At 38.6% G+C, this 19,439-nt stretch overlaps 1 protein-coding gene across 1 annotated transcript; it reads left to right on the forward strand.

Annotated features, from left to right (window-relative positions):
- The first annotated feature begins 74 nt into the window (after positions 1-74).
- On the forward strand, positions 75-18,133 carry arih1 (ariadne ubiquitin-conjugating enzyme E2 binding protein homolog 1 (Drosophila)). The gene is made up of 14 exons (XM_044355797.1): positions 75-495; positions 6,855-6,922; positions 7,066-7,213; positions 9,129-9,221; positions 9,323-9,378; positions 10,440-10,506; positions 10,678-10,784; positions 10,916-10,958; positions 11,096-11,167; positions 12,969-13,099; positions 13,441-13,498; positions 14,045-14,305; positions 16,065-16,177; positions 16,267-18,133. The coding sequence occupies exons 1-14, from the start codon at positions 208-210 to the stop codon at positions 16,349-16,351; spliced, it is 1,590 nt and encodes a 529-aa protein (XP_044211732.1). The 5' UTR covers positions 75-207; the 3' UTR covers positions 16,352-18,133.
- The last annotated feature ends 1,306 nt before the right edge of the window (positions 18,134-19,439 follow it).

Below are 19,439 nucleotides of genomic sequence, written 5' to 3' on the forward strand. Positions count from 1 at the left end.
TGTTCAGTCCATCTGACGTAAGGCCGTCGTCAGTTGGTGACGCTGTGTCTCTTTGTTGGCTTAGCAGCGGCGACGTTTTGTTGTTATTTTCGCTGCAGCTGAAAAACAGGCTCGGGAAATTTTGGTGTTCGTATTGTTCCGCAATCAACATTTCACACACTGTAGACCTTTAGGTGTGCTTGTCACAAGTTGATAACCACCCTAGGAATGGACTCAGACGAGGGTTATAACTATGAATACGACGACGAAGAGGAGGAATGTAGCGAGGACAGCGCCGAAGAGGAGCCCGAGGACGACACCCTGGAGCTCGGAGAGGTGGAGTTGGTCGATCCCGTGGTGGCCGGTGGGGAGCGAGATGAGTGCGGCGAGACCGGTGGAGGTGGCCACGGTCCTGGCGAAGAAGAGGAGGAGGACTACCGTTTCGAGGTTTTGACTGCCGAACAGATCCTCCAGCATATGGTGGAGTGCATCCGGGAGGTCAACGAGGTCATCCAGGTAGGTATTTTGGTATGTCAAAGTCAGGAAAGACCGGGGTCCAGGCTTGGATGAAGCGTAAACAGGCCATGAACGTTAGCTTAGCCGTTAGCTTTGAAGGAGTGGTTTACTTGCTGGAAGTTGACAGTTTCAGGAGGGAACAAGAGGGAAAAGATTAACACAAAAAATCAATTTCGCCTTTTCTCGACTTGGCTGTGTGCATAGGATTAAACATGAAAATGTGGACAACGTAGTTTTTTATATCAAAGTGGCAATTTCCATACTGATTTCGTTCCAGGAAGTAGTCTAATCCCCATTGAGAAGTTGGCAGCAACGGTTGCTAAGCTAATGCTAGCTTGCAAGTTAGCCAGCTAGCTAACTAGCAAACTGTAACCGTTAACCTAGCACCTTATTGGTGGCATAACGTCTTTAGTTCCAGAATTAGAAAACTGCCAACTTTTACTAGACGACAGTTAGAATGTTTTAACCAAGCAGTTTAAACTTAATGTTACAGAATTTGTAAAATAACATTAGCGTTAACGTTAATTTTAATGCTGGACGAAAGGCTTGGTCATCGACTTGGATAACAACTTACATGCTAGGTTACTTAATTGTAACGTTAACAAGCCATCTTATAATGACTTAAAAAAAAGTTTGATTGGATCACACGGAGACATTTTTAATTTGGCTACAGCTATGAATTTGAGGGAAAACTCAGTGAAGCCTTTCGGCTTAACTTGGGCCTCCATTTCCTTTCACTTACGCTAGCTACACTTGGGTATTGAATAAAATGGAAAGTGGCCATTTACGTTTGTAAGGGATAGTGGTACAACATGGTATATTCGAAAACGTTTTAGAGCATCATCATTTTACTATGACCAAGCCTTAAAACTAAAACGGGTAGGTTGAATATTAGTAGTGTGTTTTAAAGTAACCTATAGCCGCATGGCAGTTGTTTCTACAGCAGAAACAACCAACATGGTGTCTCTATTAAAAATAGTTTTTTGGTCTAATGTCTTTGTTAATTTTCAGGTTTTCAGCACCAACAAATTAAATTGTTAATGTTAAATTCATGCATCTGTGTTCTGGATTAAAAAATATGAAATGTGGAATATGTGAAAGTAGTATAGTTCACTTAAATTTACTTTTCTTGTAAATATCTCTTGTGACTGTGCCTTCACATGGCAAGAGTGACTGGTTTTGCCTGACCCCTGAAGAGGCTTTAGGGGTAAAGTTACCAGTGGCTGACGGATTTTTTTTCCATCTGTAGGGACTTTGTTGACTGTTGAAGAGTGCACAGTAAATTTCAGAGAAACGTAACAGGCAAAACTTGCATGATCATTGCCCATGAATACACTGAAAGGTATCACTGATATTTAGCCCAAACAATTTATATCAGTGAGGGTAGACCAAATATTAGTAATACCTCTCACTATAACGCAATGAAGTTCTACAGCACCACAAACTACAGCCTTTGAAATAAGCATACAGTTTAATCAACAGCTGTCTAAAACAATATAAATAAAAACTGAACATTATAATCCTCATGAAGGTAGAATTTATTGCAGGACTGTTGTTTTAGACTGCATTAGTTTTAAATACAGTAGGTGTGCCTAATAAACTGGCAGCTGAGTGTATGGTCATACTTTCTTTTGTCATACCACATTGATACATTGTCACCATTGTCACAATTTGTTCTCTTGAGGTGTGTCCTGCTTTAATTGCAGATGTTTTTATTTAGGAACCGTTGTTTTGTGGTAGTGCAGCTTTTTGCCTGGTAATGTCTGTTTAACATTTGGGTGACAGCACAGATGTAAATGCAGCTGTATGAATCTCAAATTAACATAAAGTAGTATATAATTAATAAATGCTTTTTGAGAAATTACCATTTTAGAGAATAGTTTTCCCCTCCTAATAAAGAAATAGTATAATATAATATCTTGCAGTTTAGTATTACATAATCTCTTGTATCATGGTACACTCACCTGAACACCATATTGTAATGTTACTGTGTCATGAATTACCCTGTGAATCCCACCCCTAATTACATCAGGAAGGAGTGAAATCACCATTGTGTGTATGAACGAGTACATGGAGACAATTCCCTTATCTAATCTGGTAATAGCTGAAAACAAGCAATCCCCAAATGCTTTCCTTAAACAGAGGAACGATTGCATTGTACCATAGTGTAGTAATGTTGCACTATCATTCCCATTTGAAAATGGGATGTAAAATGCTTATTCTAATGCAGTTTTAGCATGCAATATACAAACTGTGTTTGTATTACACTTCTTTGAAGTTGTCTTGCATCATATACCCAGGTATTCTGGGGAGACCCCTGAATGCCTGTAACCATAGTGACACTTGGTGCACATCAGTGTGGTGACTTCAGTAGCCTGAGAAAGTGATTTTATTTTTATTTTTTTTTTAGAACAATGTACTGTTCAGACAGCAAAATGCACACATTTTTTTTTGTCAGACATAACGAACCAACAGCAACTTTTGGTGCATTTATGATCAAGATTAATTTGTTAGCAGTGCAGAGAGTTATGTGATTTTTTTTTTTTTTTGGATTTTTTTTTAAACAGCTTTTAGGAAATAGGTGTTCGTTTGGTATTCCACTATACTGGTCCCACAAGCAGGTTGTATGTGTAGACTCAGACTGATTTTAAAATTTAACAGGAACTCCAGTTCTTTTCCCTTCAAATCCACTGCTTTTTATCTGTAAATTATAGAAGAGGAATCATATAGTTCCATTCTGGTTAAGCACAAATGTTTTGCTCATGATGAAACATTATCAACTTGTCCAGATACTACCTATAATCGGTCTGAATTTATTTGTGTCTTACCATTTAATTTGCATTCCACCTTGAAATTTCGCTTCCCAACATATAACTGAACTATAGGACAGCATGAACATGGAAATGGTGAAATGGATCGGGTCTTCTCCCGGCGTGAGCAAAGAACAAATCAGGAGCAGCAAATGGAAAACATAGAGTGGCTTGAGTAATTATTGTAAGCAGCTGTTCCACTCAGTTTGCATACTCGCATGTCAAGTTTAAGTCAAGTGTTTAGAGTAGAGCGCAGTATTTGTATTGTTCCAAGAGCCCGAAACTGGTGGAAGCAACATTGTCAGTTCAGTCTCTGCGTGTTACTCTATGGACTTGGTGGTCTATGGCAGCTCTTGGTGGTCCAACACCTTATTTAAACCCTTTTTTGATTAGGAGGATGAAGACTGTGTTGTGTTCTTTCACATGCTGCATCACTAGTGGATTATAAAACCTATTTTCCTGTTGAAGCCTTAACTAATGACAACTGTGTGAGGGACCCTTGCTTCTCACAGTGAATCCACTGATGCATTTTTGCATCAATATCATAATTTAATGTTATTAGATAGCAAATCCTGTTGCCTAGCTTTATTAAGTCTGACAGTACACAAGCATTAAAGGGAAACCTTTCAGATTTTCAACCAGCATTGTATCATTACAATGTGGGCGGTATATGCTAGTGAACAATGTTTAATTTCCCTCCATGTTGCCTGCACCCAGAGCTCCCTGCCCATTTGTCGGCAAAAGTTTGGAGATTTGCCTTAGACTACAGACTATATTTCCACATTTTCTGTTGTGGTTCCTTCAAGGACAGTAAAATGTAGGTCTTCCAAAATGTAGGGAAAAGCAGACACTAAAATATCATAGAACTAAATACTTTAAAATATCCGTATATTTGGAAGAAAACTAGTTTCATGATACAAGCCGAAGTCTGGAAGAGGAAACGACCACCAGAGCGACGTTACAGCTGCAGCCTGACTTCAGCTGCTGAGTTTCTCTGTGATACTAGCACAACACAAACAACTAGCTTTACAATATAATGTTGGAGCAGAGATGTGGCACTACTATTACAATGTATGAGGCCGAATATCGTGCTGTGTAATCAGACAAAACAGAGTATCGAGGAGAAAGCCACTACTGGAGCTACGATACAGCCACAGCCGAAATAGAGGTGCTGCAGCTGGGTTAGCTTTGCATCATCGACCGGTGCCTGCCCAGGGATGATCATCAGAGAGAGTGGGAATAGAACAGAAAACTCGACGCCGCATCAAGCTTTGCAGTGCCTTGGTAAACCTGACTTTGTTTTCTGACAGAATATTATATCGGACTTTGCCAACTCTGAATAAAGAACAGAACAACAGTGACTGTGTGTCACCCCTAACTTGTGGGCGGCTGCATTCAGCTTTGACCACAATCAGATCCAGCTCATCGTTGTCCAAAATAGGTAAAAGAAACAGTATTTGCTTGCACATTGTTTTGATATATCCAGACTCGATGAGGAAAAACATGTTGTAAATGAAAATAAGCCTCAGTAAAGAAATATAATGCTGCACTAACTTTGTCTTTGGTGCTAATCTGGCCATGAACACACTGTCAGTATAGACAGTCAGTCTGATTGGACGAGACGCACACAGTGCATTCTTGTTGTTGTAGGATTCCCTCTTAAGAGCGGTATGGGGTATCTACAGCCTTTTTCTGAGTTTTCTCTAGTCATAGGGCACAAAATAATTGCACATTTCCACTACATAGATGACCTAGTTTTAAGAAATCATCATATTCACAGCAGTGAATTTTTCCTTTAAAGACAGGACGTTAAGTTGGGAATCTCATTTGCTTCCTATTTGATCACCTGCTGTCTGGCAAGCGTTTTGCTGGATATTCATCATGCAATTAGCATAAATGAAAATTGAAACTATGTAGAGAGTGCTAGTCAGATTATTATTGTGGTTATACAGGGTTTTTTAACCCATTTTGCCGTGGTCACTATGAGGGGAAAGTTATTTTTCCGATAGAAGATATCTGATACAAGAATCTCCTCAACAACTTAAAATTGGCTCTTTAAGAGTGAGAGTTTCATAGTGTATTAAACTTGACTATTTTCTTTGTTCATAAGAGATGATGATAGAGATAAGAAATTTGTTAGTGATCTAGAAGGCGGAACAAGATGCACATATCTCTCTCTCACTACATGTTTTACCTTTTGCCCCTGCAACCTTTACTTTAGTCTGAGGATATTCAATTCAGAATTGTGCCATGTTGAAAGGGTTGTTATTGAAATGTTACTAGGTCCAAACTAGTAAGATTGGCGTCATGACTTTTACGTAAATGTGACTTGGGTGCTCAACCATCATGTTAAATCACCATCAGATTAACGTAAAGGGGTGAATGTCAGAAAGGGGTTTAAGACACTTTGTTTTTCCTTTAATTTGTCACCCATCTGTATATCAAACAGGGGAGAGTAGCTTTGTACGCTGATTTGACTTTGTCTTTGCCAACATCTAGTTGTTTAGTGCTGTACCTAGAGCACAAATTAACCAACTTCACTTTCAATTGTGGTACAATTATTGCAGTAAATGACTTCAGCTGCCGTAAGCTGTTGGTAAGTTGGTTCATTAATTCAACTGCATTCTTCATTCACTACTCTAGTTAAATAATTATTTTCTCATTTCTGCTTCAGAAAGGACATCAAGAATAGTGTACATAAATAATGTGTAAAAAATGACTTTCACAGAGGAAACCTTCATACAGCGTATTGGCACAGTGTGTTTGTGACTTACCTGTACTCGCCATGCCATCACAGGTAGGCAGTGCTGTATAGTATGGTGCAGTGTTGTCTGATCATGTAAAATATTGTAGGATCCACGTTGCACAAAACAATGCAAAATCAAGTTAGAAAAAAGCTTGATGTGAAATTGAGGTGATACAACTGTCAACAAAAAAAAAAACATTTAATGGAAAAGTTTCATTTTGTTTGTTTCCGTTTTAAGCAGAATTCAGGATTGCCATACCTTAATTAATTAGGTGACTGGACATTGCAAACAAAATAGAGTTAGATGTGTTTGCACCAGTAAAATGTTCATTTTATTTTTCATTTTTTAACAAATGTTCTTCAGATGGTGTCAGAGAGGAGTTGACTTAACTTTGTGGTAATTTCTAAGGCTGTAGGTTGTGGTGGTGGTATTTTACTGCGAAGAAAGGTGTTCATGGGTTGACACTAAATGGTAATGTAAGGGAGAACTATTAATCCAAGATTATTTTAATTAGAATACTTGATAGGATTTAGAATACTTAATTTCAGTCAGTCCCTCTTAAATTGCCATCCTGGTCTCGTACTAGGCTTAGTACATATCTGAAAACCTTGACCATAAAACTGTTTGGCTGTTCACCAAAGAGATTGTGACTCATAATAAGAGTTTAACTGTGGACATACTAATTAATGAGCTTTTTCTGTCAATAATAGGCCTAATTATACATTGCTATAGTGAAGATTTTAAAAAGTAGTTAAATGTAAAATCTGGGTTATTTCTGACAAACCATTTCTCATTTCTCTAGAATCCTGCAACAATAACACGCATCCTCCTCAGTCACTTCAACTGGGATAAAGAAAAACTAATGGAGAGGTAAGAGTCTGTGAAGCACGTTCTTTATGTGCCACCATTAGCTTGCTGGATAACAAGTATGTTAGTTGAGAAGTTCCTGGGAGAGCTTATTACTGTTCTGACTCCTTTTTCTTTCCTTTTTTTTTTTGTCTCATTTTATACAGGTATTTCGATGGCAATCTGGACAAGCTTTTCTCTGAGTGTCATGTCATTAATCCCAGTAAGAAACCCCGGATCCGTCCACCAATCAACACAAGATCATCCGCACAGGATATGCCGTGTCAGATCTGCTATCTGAACTTCCCCAACTCTGTGAGTTACATAGACCCCAGCAGCATATTGCACCAGTTGACTGTATGTTCAGGTCAAAGTTGTTGTGTTACCATAGATTATGGCACATTTTTACTTGTGGATTGTAAAGGAGTCTTTGACTGAAACGCTGTCACAAATAGTGACATTTTTATCCAGTGTGACCAATAGTGTGTAAACCCAGATTATTTTCTCAGATCCAGTTAACAGACTTGGCCAACACAATAACTAGAGATTGGATAAGAATGGCTAACTTGACATCACAAAATGTGATCACTGTATTAATTATTTGTTACAAAGTACTAGGATTAACATTCGCGCATACCCACTATAACCACAGATATAGATATTTGAATGCAGTTCCTTGCCCTGTTGGTTAAATCAGTTCAGTGGTCTAAATATAATTTGCAGGCTTAAAGTGACAAAGTTTTAAAATCCAAAGGAATTCAAGAATCGAAAGTTTTTTAAGAAACCTTCAATTTTCAATTTAAGCGCTAGATTTAGGAGGTGTTTGAGCCGCTGGTTGGATGTGCTTAACCAGCAGTAGGGCCCATCATGCATGGTTAATTACAAGTGCTGTATGCATTGGCTGGTGAGAGTTTGAGCCATTCTGTTGTGTTGTGTTGTGTCCAGCATTCAGGCTCTTGAAACATTTGGATTTTAACTATAGACTGTATATAAAGATGGGCAACATGTCAAAATATCTTGTTTCTGGGAGCTGCCATCTTGCTTGTGTGATGTCATTTGCAACCAGAGTGCACAGTAGAGTCGGGCAGCAGGATGACAACCCACGGGACACGCCCCCTCAGCCGTCCTGATGTCTTATGGAGGTTTGAGAGCGGCTGTCAGAGCTGTCAATCATGACGTCACACCCCCTTTTTATGTCATCAAATAACTAAAAAAACCAAACTTATCAGAAAAATGAGCACTTGAACAAATGACCTGTACTACAGCCAGCCACCAGGGGGTAATTGAGGTATTTTGGCTTCACTTTTGGGGAGTTGACATGACGTCCATATTTATATACAGTCTATGGTTTTAACAGTTCTCCTGGTTACTGTAGTCTTGTAATATCAAGCCCATCAAACAATGCTAGAAAGAACATTGCATTTGTAGAAAGCCTATCAACTTTGGCAGGGAGCACTGATGTTTGCATGATCAGCTTTAACATCTGAATGCTACAGGTCTTTTATTTTTGTGCCACTGCTTCAAAAATTCGGCAGCCATCTTATAAGCTAAAGGTGGTTTAAGTGAGAGCTGAATAGTTTTCTATTCTTCTGGTCATATAGCGTATCACAGTTGGTACAGGCAGTACAACTTTGGTCACCTGGACTTGATTCAAACTAGAGTATAACAGAATTTGTTTTTGATGTTGGTAATGTTTTCCTTCACACATTCAATTGCCTTTATGCCTTTCTGAATGACAGACTTGATAGGGATGGACTTGAAATTTAATGTTAAATAATTTTACAACATTAAACCTGGTAGATTAGGGGTTTATACATCGATCAACAGAGAACATGTAATGTCATGGTGAAAACTGATCCCTACAAATGGATCCAGATCAAATGCACATTGCCGTGTCCCATCCTCATGAAACAGCATATTGTCCCAACAAAGGATTAAGGATTATGCAGACGATCAAGGCAAGGTGGTTTAGTGTTCAGATATGACATTAAGTTACAAAAACCTCACAATATTGGTATGCTGGAGTTTGTAGCACACAAAATTATCCATCGGTTATTTTAATCAGTTAATTGAAACAAAAATTGTTCTGGCAAATCCAGGTAATACTATCTATGAATGGCCTCTAACATGACGGCTTTGTCTTTCTGGTTACCAGAAGTGCACATACTTATAATTGTGTGATGTCATCTTTGTCATATTTGAAGTCAAACTAGATGCTTCTCTTCTACAGTATTTTACCGGTCTGGAGTGTGGACACAAGTTCTGCATGCAGTGTTGGGGAGACTACCTGACCACCAAAATCATAGAAGAAGGAATGGGACAGGTAACCATGAAGATTTTTTTTTTAGAATAGCAGTCATTGATCAGTGTTAGTCTTTAAATAGCTGACTGACTAATGATTTGCCTTCCGCTTTGTCTCCTCAGACCATTTCTTGTCCTGCTCATAGTTGTGACATTTTGGTTGATGACAACACAGTCATGTGAGTATAAGCTTGTGTTTATATTTGTTTTGATGTCATTGATATTGTTTATTGGTCAGCAATGATCAGCATAAGTAGATGTGACTAATTAATGGAAAAAAGCAGGAAACAAAAAATTTTCCCACGTGATTTTATAAGAATTTTTTTTCTGACATGAACAATGTACAGAGACGGACATAATTCATTTTTATACATTGCAAAACTATTTAAAGAGTCGAAGTCAAATTGTATTATTATTAGTCTAAAGTATTATATTAGGGTAAAGAACATTGTTACATGTTCTATGTAAAAAAAAAAAAAAAAAAAAACATAACAGCCAATACACAATGCAGGTTTGATCATACATTTCATGAACGTATATAAGAACTGACATAATTTTGAAACTCAAATGAAATGAAAGAAAAAGAAAATTTTTGCTCTAAAATCAGACGTGCTTATTTTATTTTACACCTTTTGTGTTTTGTGCATTTACAGGAATAGAAACTGTAAATTGGTTGACTTGTGTAAAGTGTAAGGCTTTCTAGTTAGACCATGGTACTACTTAACTACTTTACAATGTTGATGTTCAGCCTGTAGTGCAAAGAAATATACCTCTGTGTTTCAAAGTATGGACACTAATCCCTTGCACCAGCTCTTAAGCTGACAGTAATTGCCTTAACCTACATTCTGATCTCACCAGCTAGCAAGAGAACTGATATTGTTTACTGTGAGTCTAGAGTGCAACACACTCATAAATATATGCTCCCCATGTCAGTTTTTAAGTTCATGAAATGTATTTGGTATCTCTTAAGATAGCGGCCTGCACTTAAACTCTTAGTTTTGTAATTATGAAGTTGGTTCTTCTAATACATTTTGTCAGCAGAGAAATAAATACTCTCTCTGTAATGTCTTCTTACTGTTTTACTGCATTGAGCTACTCAAGATAATTTGAAATTGCGCAACAATTTTTTGTCTCCTGCATTAATTGCTAATTATACACAGAATATAAAGTAAGGAAGCTTTTACCAAAGTCACCCATTTTATGAAATGAAGACTGATTAATGATTTGACTTCTCCTTTAGGCGCCTCATAACAGATTCAAAAGTGAAGTTGAAGTACCAGCATTTAATTACGAATAGTTTTGTAGAGGTAAGATTTGAGATTTTTCTTCTCTTTAAATCTGTTGAAATGGAAAATACTTTGATTTATCACATTTAGCTGTTAGCTTATGAATGCACTACTAAAAGCAGGTGTCTTCTTTGTACTTAAACATCCATGAAACTATGAGTTGCAATTCTATCTCTCATCACTCCTTTTAAGTGCAATCGACTGTTAAAGTGGTGCCCTGCACCAGACTGCCATCACGTTGTCAAAGTCCAGTACCCAGATGCCAAGCCGGTGAGGTGCAAGTGTGGCCGTCAGTTCTGGTGAGAGAGCTTTGTTAAAAAAGACTATAGTGAAATGACCAACAACAGTACTTGAGTGTTGACTCTGTAAATCTGATGGTAATGTTTAGAGATGATGTAAATTTGACTTGTTATACATCCTGTTAATGCAGCTTCAATTGTGGAGAGAACTGGCATGATCCTGTCAAGTGTAAGGTAAGTCAATGGGGAATTAGTTTATTAACGTTAAGAAATATTGACCTATTTCTCCAGCATTTTGAGTGAAATTCTATTAAGATTAGCATTAATTGTCAACATGGTTATTTCTTACTCTTATTTTAATTATTTTATAGTGGCTGAGAAAATGGATTAAGAAATGCGATGATGACAGTGAAACCTCGAACTGGATCGCTGCAAATACTAAGGTATGGAATCAAAATGGTCCATTAGTTTTGCCCTCTTGCCTGGTTCCTGTTTGCAGGCCACAAAGAAATATCAGTTGTAGAATTACTGATCATACAGAAAAGCAAAACAGAAACTTAAAACAAGACTGTGCAGTCACATGGGAAGTTGCACCTAAATTTGATCACTTATTTGTATGCTGTGGATCCAGTTTGCTTTTTTCATTTAGAATTTTGCTTCAGCTTAGTTAACGGGCAGATTAATCTGAAAGGGTAATTAAACACTAAATTATATTTAAAAAAGACATTTGTTGCAGCTTTGCTCTAAGTGGGTTGAAACTTAAAGAGTAACTACACACTAAAAATCTGGTAGCTCCCTCCATCTCAGCATATTTTAAAAAATACAACAGAGGGCAGCACAGGATGACTGTAGGGGGCGTGGCCTTGTGGCTATGCTGTGTGTGATGCGGGAGGTGAGGGCACACTGGCCAGAGTGGATTAAGACTGACCACTGCTCAGCGTAGCAGGAATAGCGATGTAGAGCTGGTAGTCAGAGCTAACCAGCCATGAGCAGCTGCTGTCAGACTCTCTGTGTCCACGCTAGAAACACAGAGTCCACTGGAGCTTTGACAGTCACTAAAGGCGCATTCATGGCCTTTTGTAAAAGTTTCTGTGGTACCTGTGTTGTAGCTGAGCAGTGGCTCTACTACAAGAGACTCTCCATTGTGTACGTGTCGCAGCTAACGTTACCGTTGTCGGCCCTGAATATCTCGTTAAGCTCTGAATATAGCACAGTTAGTTATCGGTGGGCCCATGTGTTGTGTTTACTACCACAGAAAAGCAAAAAATCTTTGAGCTATTTTGTACAACTACGGTTATCTGAGTAGCACGCCGCCTCTCTGTTGCCTCCCATCAGACTTGCTAAAGCTACCAGCAGCTGTGTGTGAGAGGCACAAACTTAAGTTACAATTTGCCAGTTTTCTGCTATCTATACTTGGCGCAGTAGTTGATGTATGAAATGGACCTCGGAGTCTTGCCTATTACATCATGAGCAGAGAATTCAACTGAACTGAATTTTCAAATCCTAGCAGGCAGAAATAAGCTAATTTTGAACTGAAAAAGCAGTTTTTACACACAATATGTATGCTGTTGGAAAAATGACCATCATATGCCAACAAAAACGATATAGTGTGTAGTTACTCTTTAAAATGCTGTTTCTCTTCTTTCCCAATCAGTAAAGTCACAACAGTTGTTTTCAGTCAGCTGTAGAAAGCAAAACAAAAAACAAAAAAACCCACAGGTACATAGACCTTTTAATGGATCAAGCCAGCAAACAGCCTGAGGTTCACAGAGAGAATCAAAATGAGGATGGAGGCTTGACCTGGTTGAGTTTTTGCCATGAGGACACCTAGCCTATGTCCAAAATCACTTCCTATTAACCATATAGTGCACTACATTTACTGTCCACCATTTTACGTGTCTGAATTCTGAGTTAAAAGTTTATGCACTATGTAGTGCCCTCAGATTCCCACAATGGAACAAAAAAGAGTCTGTGACATATTCACCACTTTCTACTAAGAATGAGTGTTAATTATATAGGGAGGAATAGTGAAGGAGACAGTTCTAGACTTATGAAAGACCTGCCTAAAAAACATTCAGATTCAGATAAATAGCAACATCTACAGACTTCTGTGTATGTTTTTCAGTTTCTAATGTACTTCCTCTCTGCTTTTACTGCTGTTTACATTTGATTTCTGTCTTATGTTTTTGTGAAACATTTTGCCTTGAACAGTAACATTTAATTATTACTCTCCTCCCCTGACAGGAGTGTCCAAAATGCCATGTGACCATTGAGAAAGATGGCGGCTGCAATCACATGGTTTGTCGGAACCAGAACTGCAAAGCTGAGTTCTGCTGGGTCTGCCTGGGTCCATGGGAACCCCATGGCTCAGCCTGGTAAGAACTAATGCCTTTTAGTGTAAATGATGATGGTGTCTCTTATAGTGCCATGCAGGAATATAGTCCAAGTATTTTTTAGTTGTAGTATTTTCACTTAAGTAAAAGAGTTTAACCCTTTAAAATATGTGGACATATTTATCAATTAAATTCACATTATGTAAAGTATATCCTTGTCACAAAATAAATGCAAACTGTCATTCCATTTCATGTCTAAATAAACATCTGACATCTGCAAGGTTAAATATTTTATGTGAGAAAGCATAAGAAATAGTATTGATGTGCATTATTGTATTCTGGGAAACATTGTTGATGTTTCTACACTGGCTGTGACTTTTCAGGTACAACTGCAATCGCTACAATGAAGATGATGCCAAGGCAGCCAGAGATGCTCAAGAGGTAATAAATGTACATCAAATTGATACATTACATTTTAAAACATTTGCACATAATGGCACAACATCTATCTTGGTGCACTTTTTGGTCAAGCCACTCTTCAGCGTGCAACATTTAGCCATGTTTATAACAGGTATAATATTGGCATTTATGATTATGCTGAGGCAGCAGCATCCCAGTTATTGTTTCCATGCCACTTCACTGGATGACACATTCAGGGACAACAACATCCTGGACAAACTGTATATAACTCACTAAAATACCACACCAATTACGTAACCTGCAACAAAAATATCTACTACTAATAATAATATGAAAATGTAATCTACTCCAACTAATCAAAGAGACCCTAATGTAACCCTGCACACAGTGGTTGCTGCTGTGTCCATCAGACAGTAAATGTCCATCACACCTCCAACAAACATGGTTGATTTGTGCACACTGAAGAGGAGTGTTTTGCCTGGAACACCTGCAGAATAAAATTTAGACATTTCAGTATTTGCTGAGTTCAGTGTGCTTGAGTTAAAGCCAATTCCATGCTGTGTGCAGCGCTCCAGGGCAGCCTTGCAGAGGTACCTGTTCTACTGCAACCGCTACATGAACCACATGCAGAGCCTGCGCTTTGAGCACAAGCTCTATGCTCAGGTCAAGCAAAAGATGGAGGAGATGCAGCAGCACAACATGTCCTGGATTGAGGTGCAGTTCCTGAAGAAGGCCGTAGATGTGCTGTGCCAGTGCCGCTCCACACTCATGTTCACTTACGTCTTTGCCTTCTACCTCAAGAAGAACAACCAGTCCATTATTTTTGAGGTATGATAAAAGGGAAACTGTTGGTGCATATGTCATAAATGTGAGCAGATGGTGCAAGACATAAATAACTAGAGCTATTTTAGTATTCTTTTTTATATATAGATATCCTTTACATCTGTCAGAGTGCTGTTAAGCGTTAAATTTGGCATATTGCATGAGAAATTAATCATTGTGATCTAATGGTGTTTTTAGTGTCACATGAATGCAGCCATACAAACAAAAGAACTAGTTAAATTCAATTAACTAGATCATCACTAGAATCATATTGGTGGATCATCGAGCTGAAACTTCAAAGGACAAATTTCAGCCAGACAGATAGCAAAAAGCTAGACGTGTGTGTGTGTGTGTGTGTGAGTCGAGTCACTCGACGTCTCTAAAGGTTTCTCCAATTTCGAGTTCTTGTGGCGTTTCCAGAATGTGAGTAAAAACAGGATGGAAATGTACCAAGTGTCAGTGAGAGAGGAGCAGTGTGAGGAGGAACAGGAGAACGGGGGGGAAAAAGCAAATATTAAAAGTAGAGCAATTAAATTGCCAACTTTTCTCAGTAGCTAGAAAAATATGGAACATTTCTGTGTATTCTTTTAAAATTTTGGTGTGTATATACACACTGGTATTTTGTGACCCCCCTTTTCCTAATTGCATTGGACATAGCAACGTTTAGGTTGTCAAAGATGAATCATGTTTCCTTACACCAGATTCAGATTACAGGGGGGATTTGAAATTCTTACCAATTTTGAAACCATAGACACCACAAGGACTAATTTTTGCCGCAAACATACTGGTGCTACAAGATTAGAAATGATTATACTACAAAATATTAGATTATCTTGCCAGAGGGAGCTACACACCACACATGCTTCTCTCTCTCACTCCTGCTCTCATTTACACAAATTTTCTTTCTCTTTCTCCCACCTTCTCTTACCCTCTTTCTCACTCATTCACTCACAGCAGCACTTTTCTTTGTCTGAACAATAGACTATATAAAGATGGACAACACATCTCCACTTCCTGCCACTATGCAAAAGTGAAGCCAAAATATCTTGTTTCCTGAAGCTGCCATCTTGCTTGTGTGACATCATTTTAGCCAGAGTCTGCGCATTAGTCAGTCAGTGGGATGATGGCCAGTGGGACACGCCCCCTCAGCCGTCCGCTGCCTGACAGAGGTTTGAGAGCAGCTGACAGCTGTCAATGGTGATGTCACACCCCTTTTCATATCGTCAAATAACTAATTAAAAACAAATTTAGCAGAAAAATGAGCACTTTAACAAACATCAGCATGATAAGAACTACCTAAAATGACAGAAACCATCTCTGGGAAAAATTTATTTGACGTGTACTTTGATCTTTTCTCATCCGCCAAAATGGAGGGGATGGGACTTATGTCCTATACTGCAGCCAACCACCAGGCGACGATCAAGATATTTTGGCTTCACTTTTGGGGAGCTGACATGTCTTCCATCTTTATATAAAGTCTATATTACAAGACCGATTATCCCATGCAGTTCTGACCACATTCATTTTGGTTTCTTCTTTTTAGCAGCAGAACTAGTCCACTGACAAAGGCCCAAAACTAAGTTGGTCACCTGATTCTTGGGACAGGCGAATGTGAGGAAACTGGCCCAAACGTCCTGTAGCCAGAGCTGGGCCTTAGACAGGAAGCTCCAAAGTTTATGGGACATCATGAATAACTGTTATTTGTGTCTTTTAGTCTACACCATGGCGTAGAATAATATCATAAACTGAATTTTTGGTCCATCAGAACAACCAGGCAGACCTGGAAAATGCCACTGAGGTGCTGTCTGGCTACCTAGAGCGGGACATCTCCCAGGATTCCTTGCAGGACATCAAGCAGAAAGTACAAGATAAGTACAGGTCAGTGAAGAAAGAACCGTCATCACTGTCTACCACTGTTTAGTTTGACTGTTTTTCAGACTTGTAACAAATGTTTTTCTTGTCTACAGATACTGTGAGAGCAGGCGAAGAGTCCTGCTACAGCACGTGCATGAAGGCTATGAGAAGGACCTGTGGGAGTACATTGAGGATTGAGGACACGTCCCAATGCAACGGACTCTTGAGTATCTTGACAAACTAGAGCGCTGATGCAATTTAACAGGGCAGCACGGGCCTTCTGCCGCCTCTCCTTTGGCAAACCAACCACTTTTGCATCATTTTTCCTGGATTTGTTTAACAAAATCTTCAAAGTAAATTATATTTAAATAAAAAGGTAGAGTAATAAAAAGAAAGTGTACTACAGTATTGTTAGCAACAGAGTGGAGTCTTGAGAAAGCAGAAAATCCATCTTAAACAAATACATCCTTTTGGCTTGTATTGTAACACCTCCCCTGAACTATCTTATTTTCCTGTTTTTTGCTTGTGAATCTTTTCTGTTTTGATTTTGACTTTTGTTTTCCCATTAGTGTGAAAATGTTTTCAACACAGCTTTAATTGTCCTGGCCATGTCTGCAATATGTGGTGAGATCCTTGTCTGGGTGGCTGAATGTTGATAGGCTGATTGCAAAGGGGCAAAGACATTTCAGGGGGGAAAAGAAGAAAAAACAAAAGATCAAAATAGTAAGTCTGTATTTTTCAATTTGTAAATAGTCCATATGCATGGAAGTTAAAGAACAAGAGTGGCACGTGTTTGCATAATTTTGAAATTTTGAAATATTTATTCTTTACAAATATTAAAAAAGGTGTACTTTTGCCATGTAGGTTGGGTCTGTTTGCTCCCTCCATAGAGTGTGGGAGTGTGGAGGTCTTTGGCAATAAGGCATTCGCCCTATCATCCTCAGTCTCTTCAGAGCAGTGCACAAGTTACACCTTATCAGTAACTCTAAATGAGGACTGATAGAAAGAATTTCCCCTAGTTGCCAAGTGATCAGATAAAGGACTCAATGAAAGTGCACGGCCGAGTTTGAAAGCCAACAGAAGAAAAAGTTTTACAGTTCAAAGGTGGGTAGAATGCGCCAGCTCCGTGTCCCTCTATTCTAACCTTTTGCCGTACCCCCTTAGTTGTTTTTAGAGGTGTTTAACATTTAAAAACATTACTAATTATTTGCAAGAGCCAAACTGAGTGACATTCACTCTTTTTTCTTTTTTTCCCTCTCTTTCCCGACGTGGCTTGAGGTAGCCCTCTTAAAGCTCAGCTTGCACCTTGGGGATTGAATGAGGGTAATAGAATGTACTGACAGCACAGCTTTGTAGTGCTGCTAATTGGGCTGGATCACTGTCAAACAGGGTCAGGCATTTGCATCACTCTTGCAGGGAATACTTGGAAGGCATGGGGCTGATAGTGTCCATGCCTCTTTGAAGAGATCTCTTGCCTTGCAGTGAGACTGAACATTGCTTTAAACCAAGCTACACAGAAGGACTTGCGGGATCCTTAGACAGATGAGGAATATAGGGCAAACTTCTAAAGGTTGTAGGACTGTTTTATAACGCTGTTATGCTTTTGCATTAAAGACTGTATTTTTCGCACATGGGTTGAGGATTCGACATTGAAATGTCAGTGCCCCTCCAGGTTTTGCATTGTTCTGTGTGATGGTTGCTCTGGTTGTCAAGCTCTCTGCTTGTAAATGCTCGTTCATGTCTCTGCAATATGGCAGTCTTCACAAAATTGACTGGAGGGGACATGAATATACAGGCACTGATGCAAGTCAGAAGATGACACCGAAGTGTCAGCCATCATCAAAACACATCCTTTGCCCCAGTTTCAGATCTTTGGGGAATTCTCTCCCAAATGCTTCTTATGTGTTCAAACTTATTATTTTATCCTAGCAAAATTATAAACTGTATTGTTTATTTGAATAAATGTCATGAGAAATCTCATTTTCGGGAGTACTGTGTGAGTCATTAGAGTAGGTTTGGTCTCAATCATATTAATTACCCAAACATTCATGATGCATTTCTGCGCTATGTATTTTGCAATGTAGTGTAACAGACCTTGGCAGAGCGTTTGTTGTCTTCCAGAATAGCGTAAAATATATTTGGTCTCTTTCATTGAATCATTTTGATTTTTGGCAAAAATGTTAACTCTTTTGCACCAGTTTCACTTGCAGATTGTACGATAAAGATCGAGTGGTTGTTTGTATGATGTCACTTTTGAATTCATTTTGTCTCTTAAGTCAGTGGTTCTCAAACTTTTTCACATCAAGGACCCCTAAACTGATGCAAATTAGAACGTTGGACCCCCATTTGACAAGATTTTTGCTTTCAGATGCTTTATTACAGAAAGTGTATGAAACCCATGACCAAAATATTCTTACATTCTGTCATTCTGTTACTTACGGATGGAAATATAAGAAATAAATGATTCCCCCTCAAGGACCCCTGGGGGTCCCTGGACCCAACTTTGAGAATCACTTGTCTTAAGTCACAAACCATTGATAACAAGTTAAAAGGATATTAACAAAAGATGGGCTATTTTCTCTAAGCTGCAGGTAACACACCAGCTATAGCTGTGATCATTAGGCTAAAATGCTCTCCAGGGCTCACTCTGTTTTCATTGTGTCTGCTAGTAGTTCATAAACATTTCAACATTAAGTCTGAAGTAACAGAAGCAGCTTCTTGCATTAAATTGAGACATCCAAAAACTTTTAATACTTTTCTACATATCTTTTCTTTATGCTATCAAAGGTGTTTTATTTCCTATTAGTGTAAAAATGTGGGAAAAAATAGTTGTCTGTTTTGGAGAAAACATTAAAGTGCAAACTGTTGCAAACATCCTTCTGGCATGGGTGGTTGTTTGATAATGGACAAGATGTTTTTGTAGTGACAGCAGCCATTTTCATTTAAAAGACAAAACATGGTACCAAAATCAATGTTTGATGTTTGTAAACAGTGTCTCCCAATTAGACTACCACTATGTAGAGTCACCTGTACAAGAAGAACTGGACAGCACTCTTCATGGTTAAGAGGGAAATTGCAACAAAAGGTTTTGCCACAGGATGGGGACAGAGACACTTTATTTTTAAATTGCAGTTTCAGGCTTTAGGTGCCATTATCTCCCTGCTTATTTTTAAGAGTCTCGTCATGTGTTACATGTACATATACAGTGTGACATCTGCATTGATGTGGTGGGGAAACTCACTTGGTTTCACTAATTGTGGGGTAATTGGTTAGGGTGGTAGCTTTG

This window comes from Thunnus albacares, chromosome 7, assembly GCF_914725855.1.
Source record: "Thunnus albacares chromosome 7, fThuAlb1.1, whole genome shotgun sequence".
NCBI lineage: Eukaryota > Metazoa > Chordata > Actinopteri > Scombriformes > Scombridae > Thunnus > Thunnus albacares.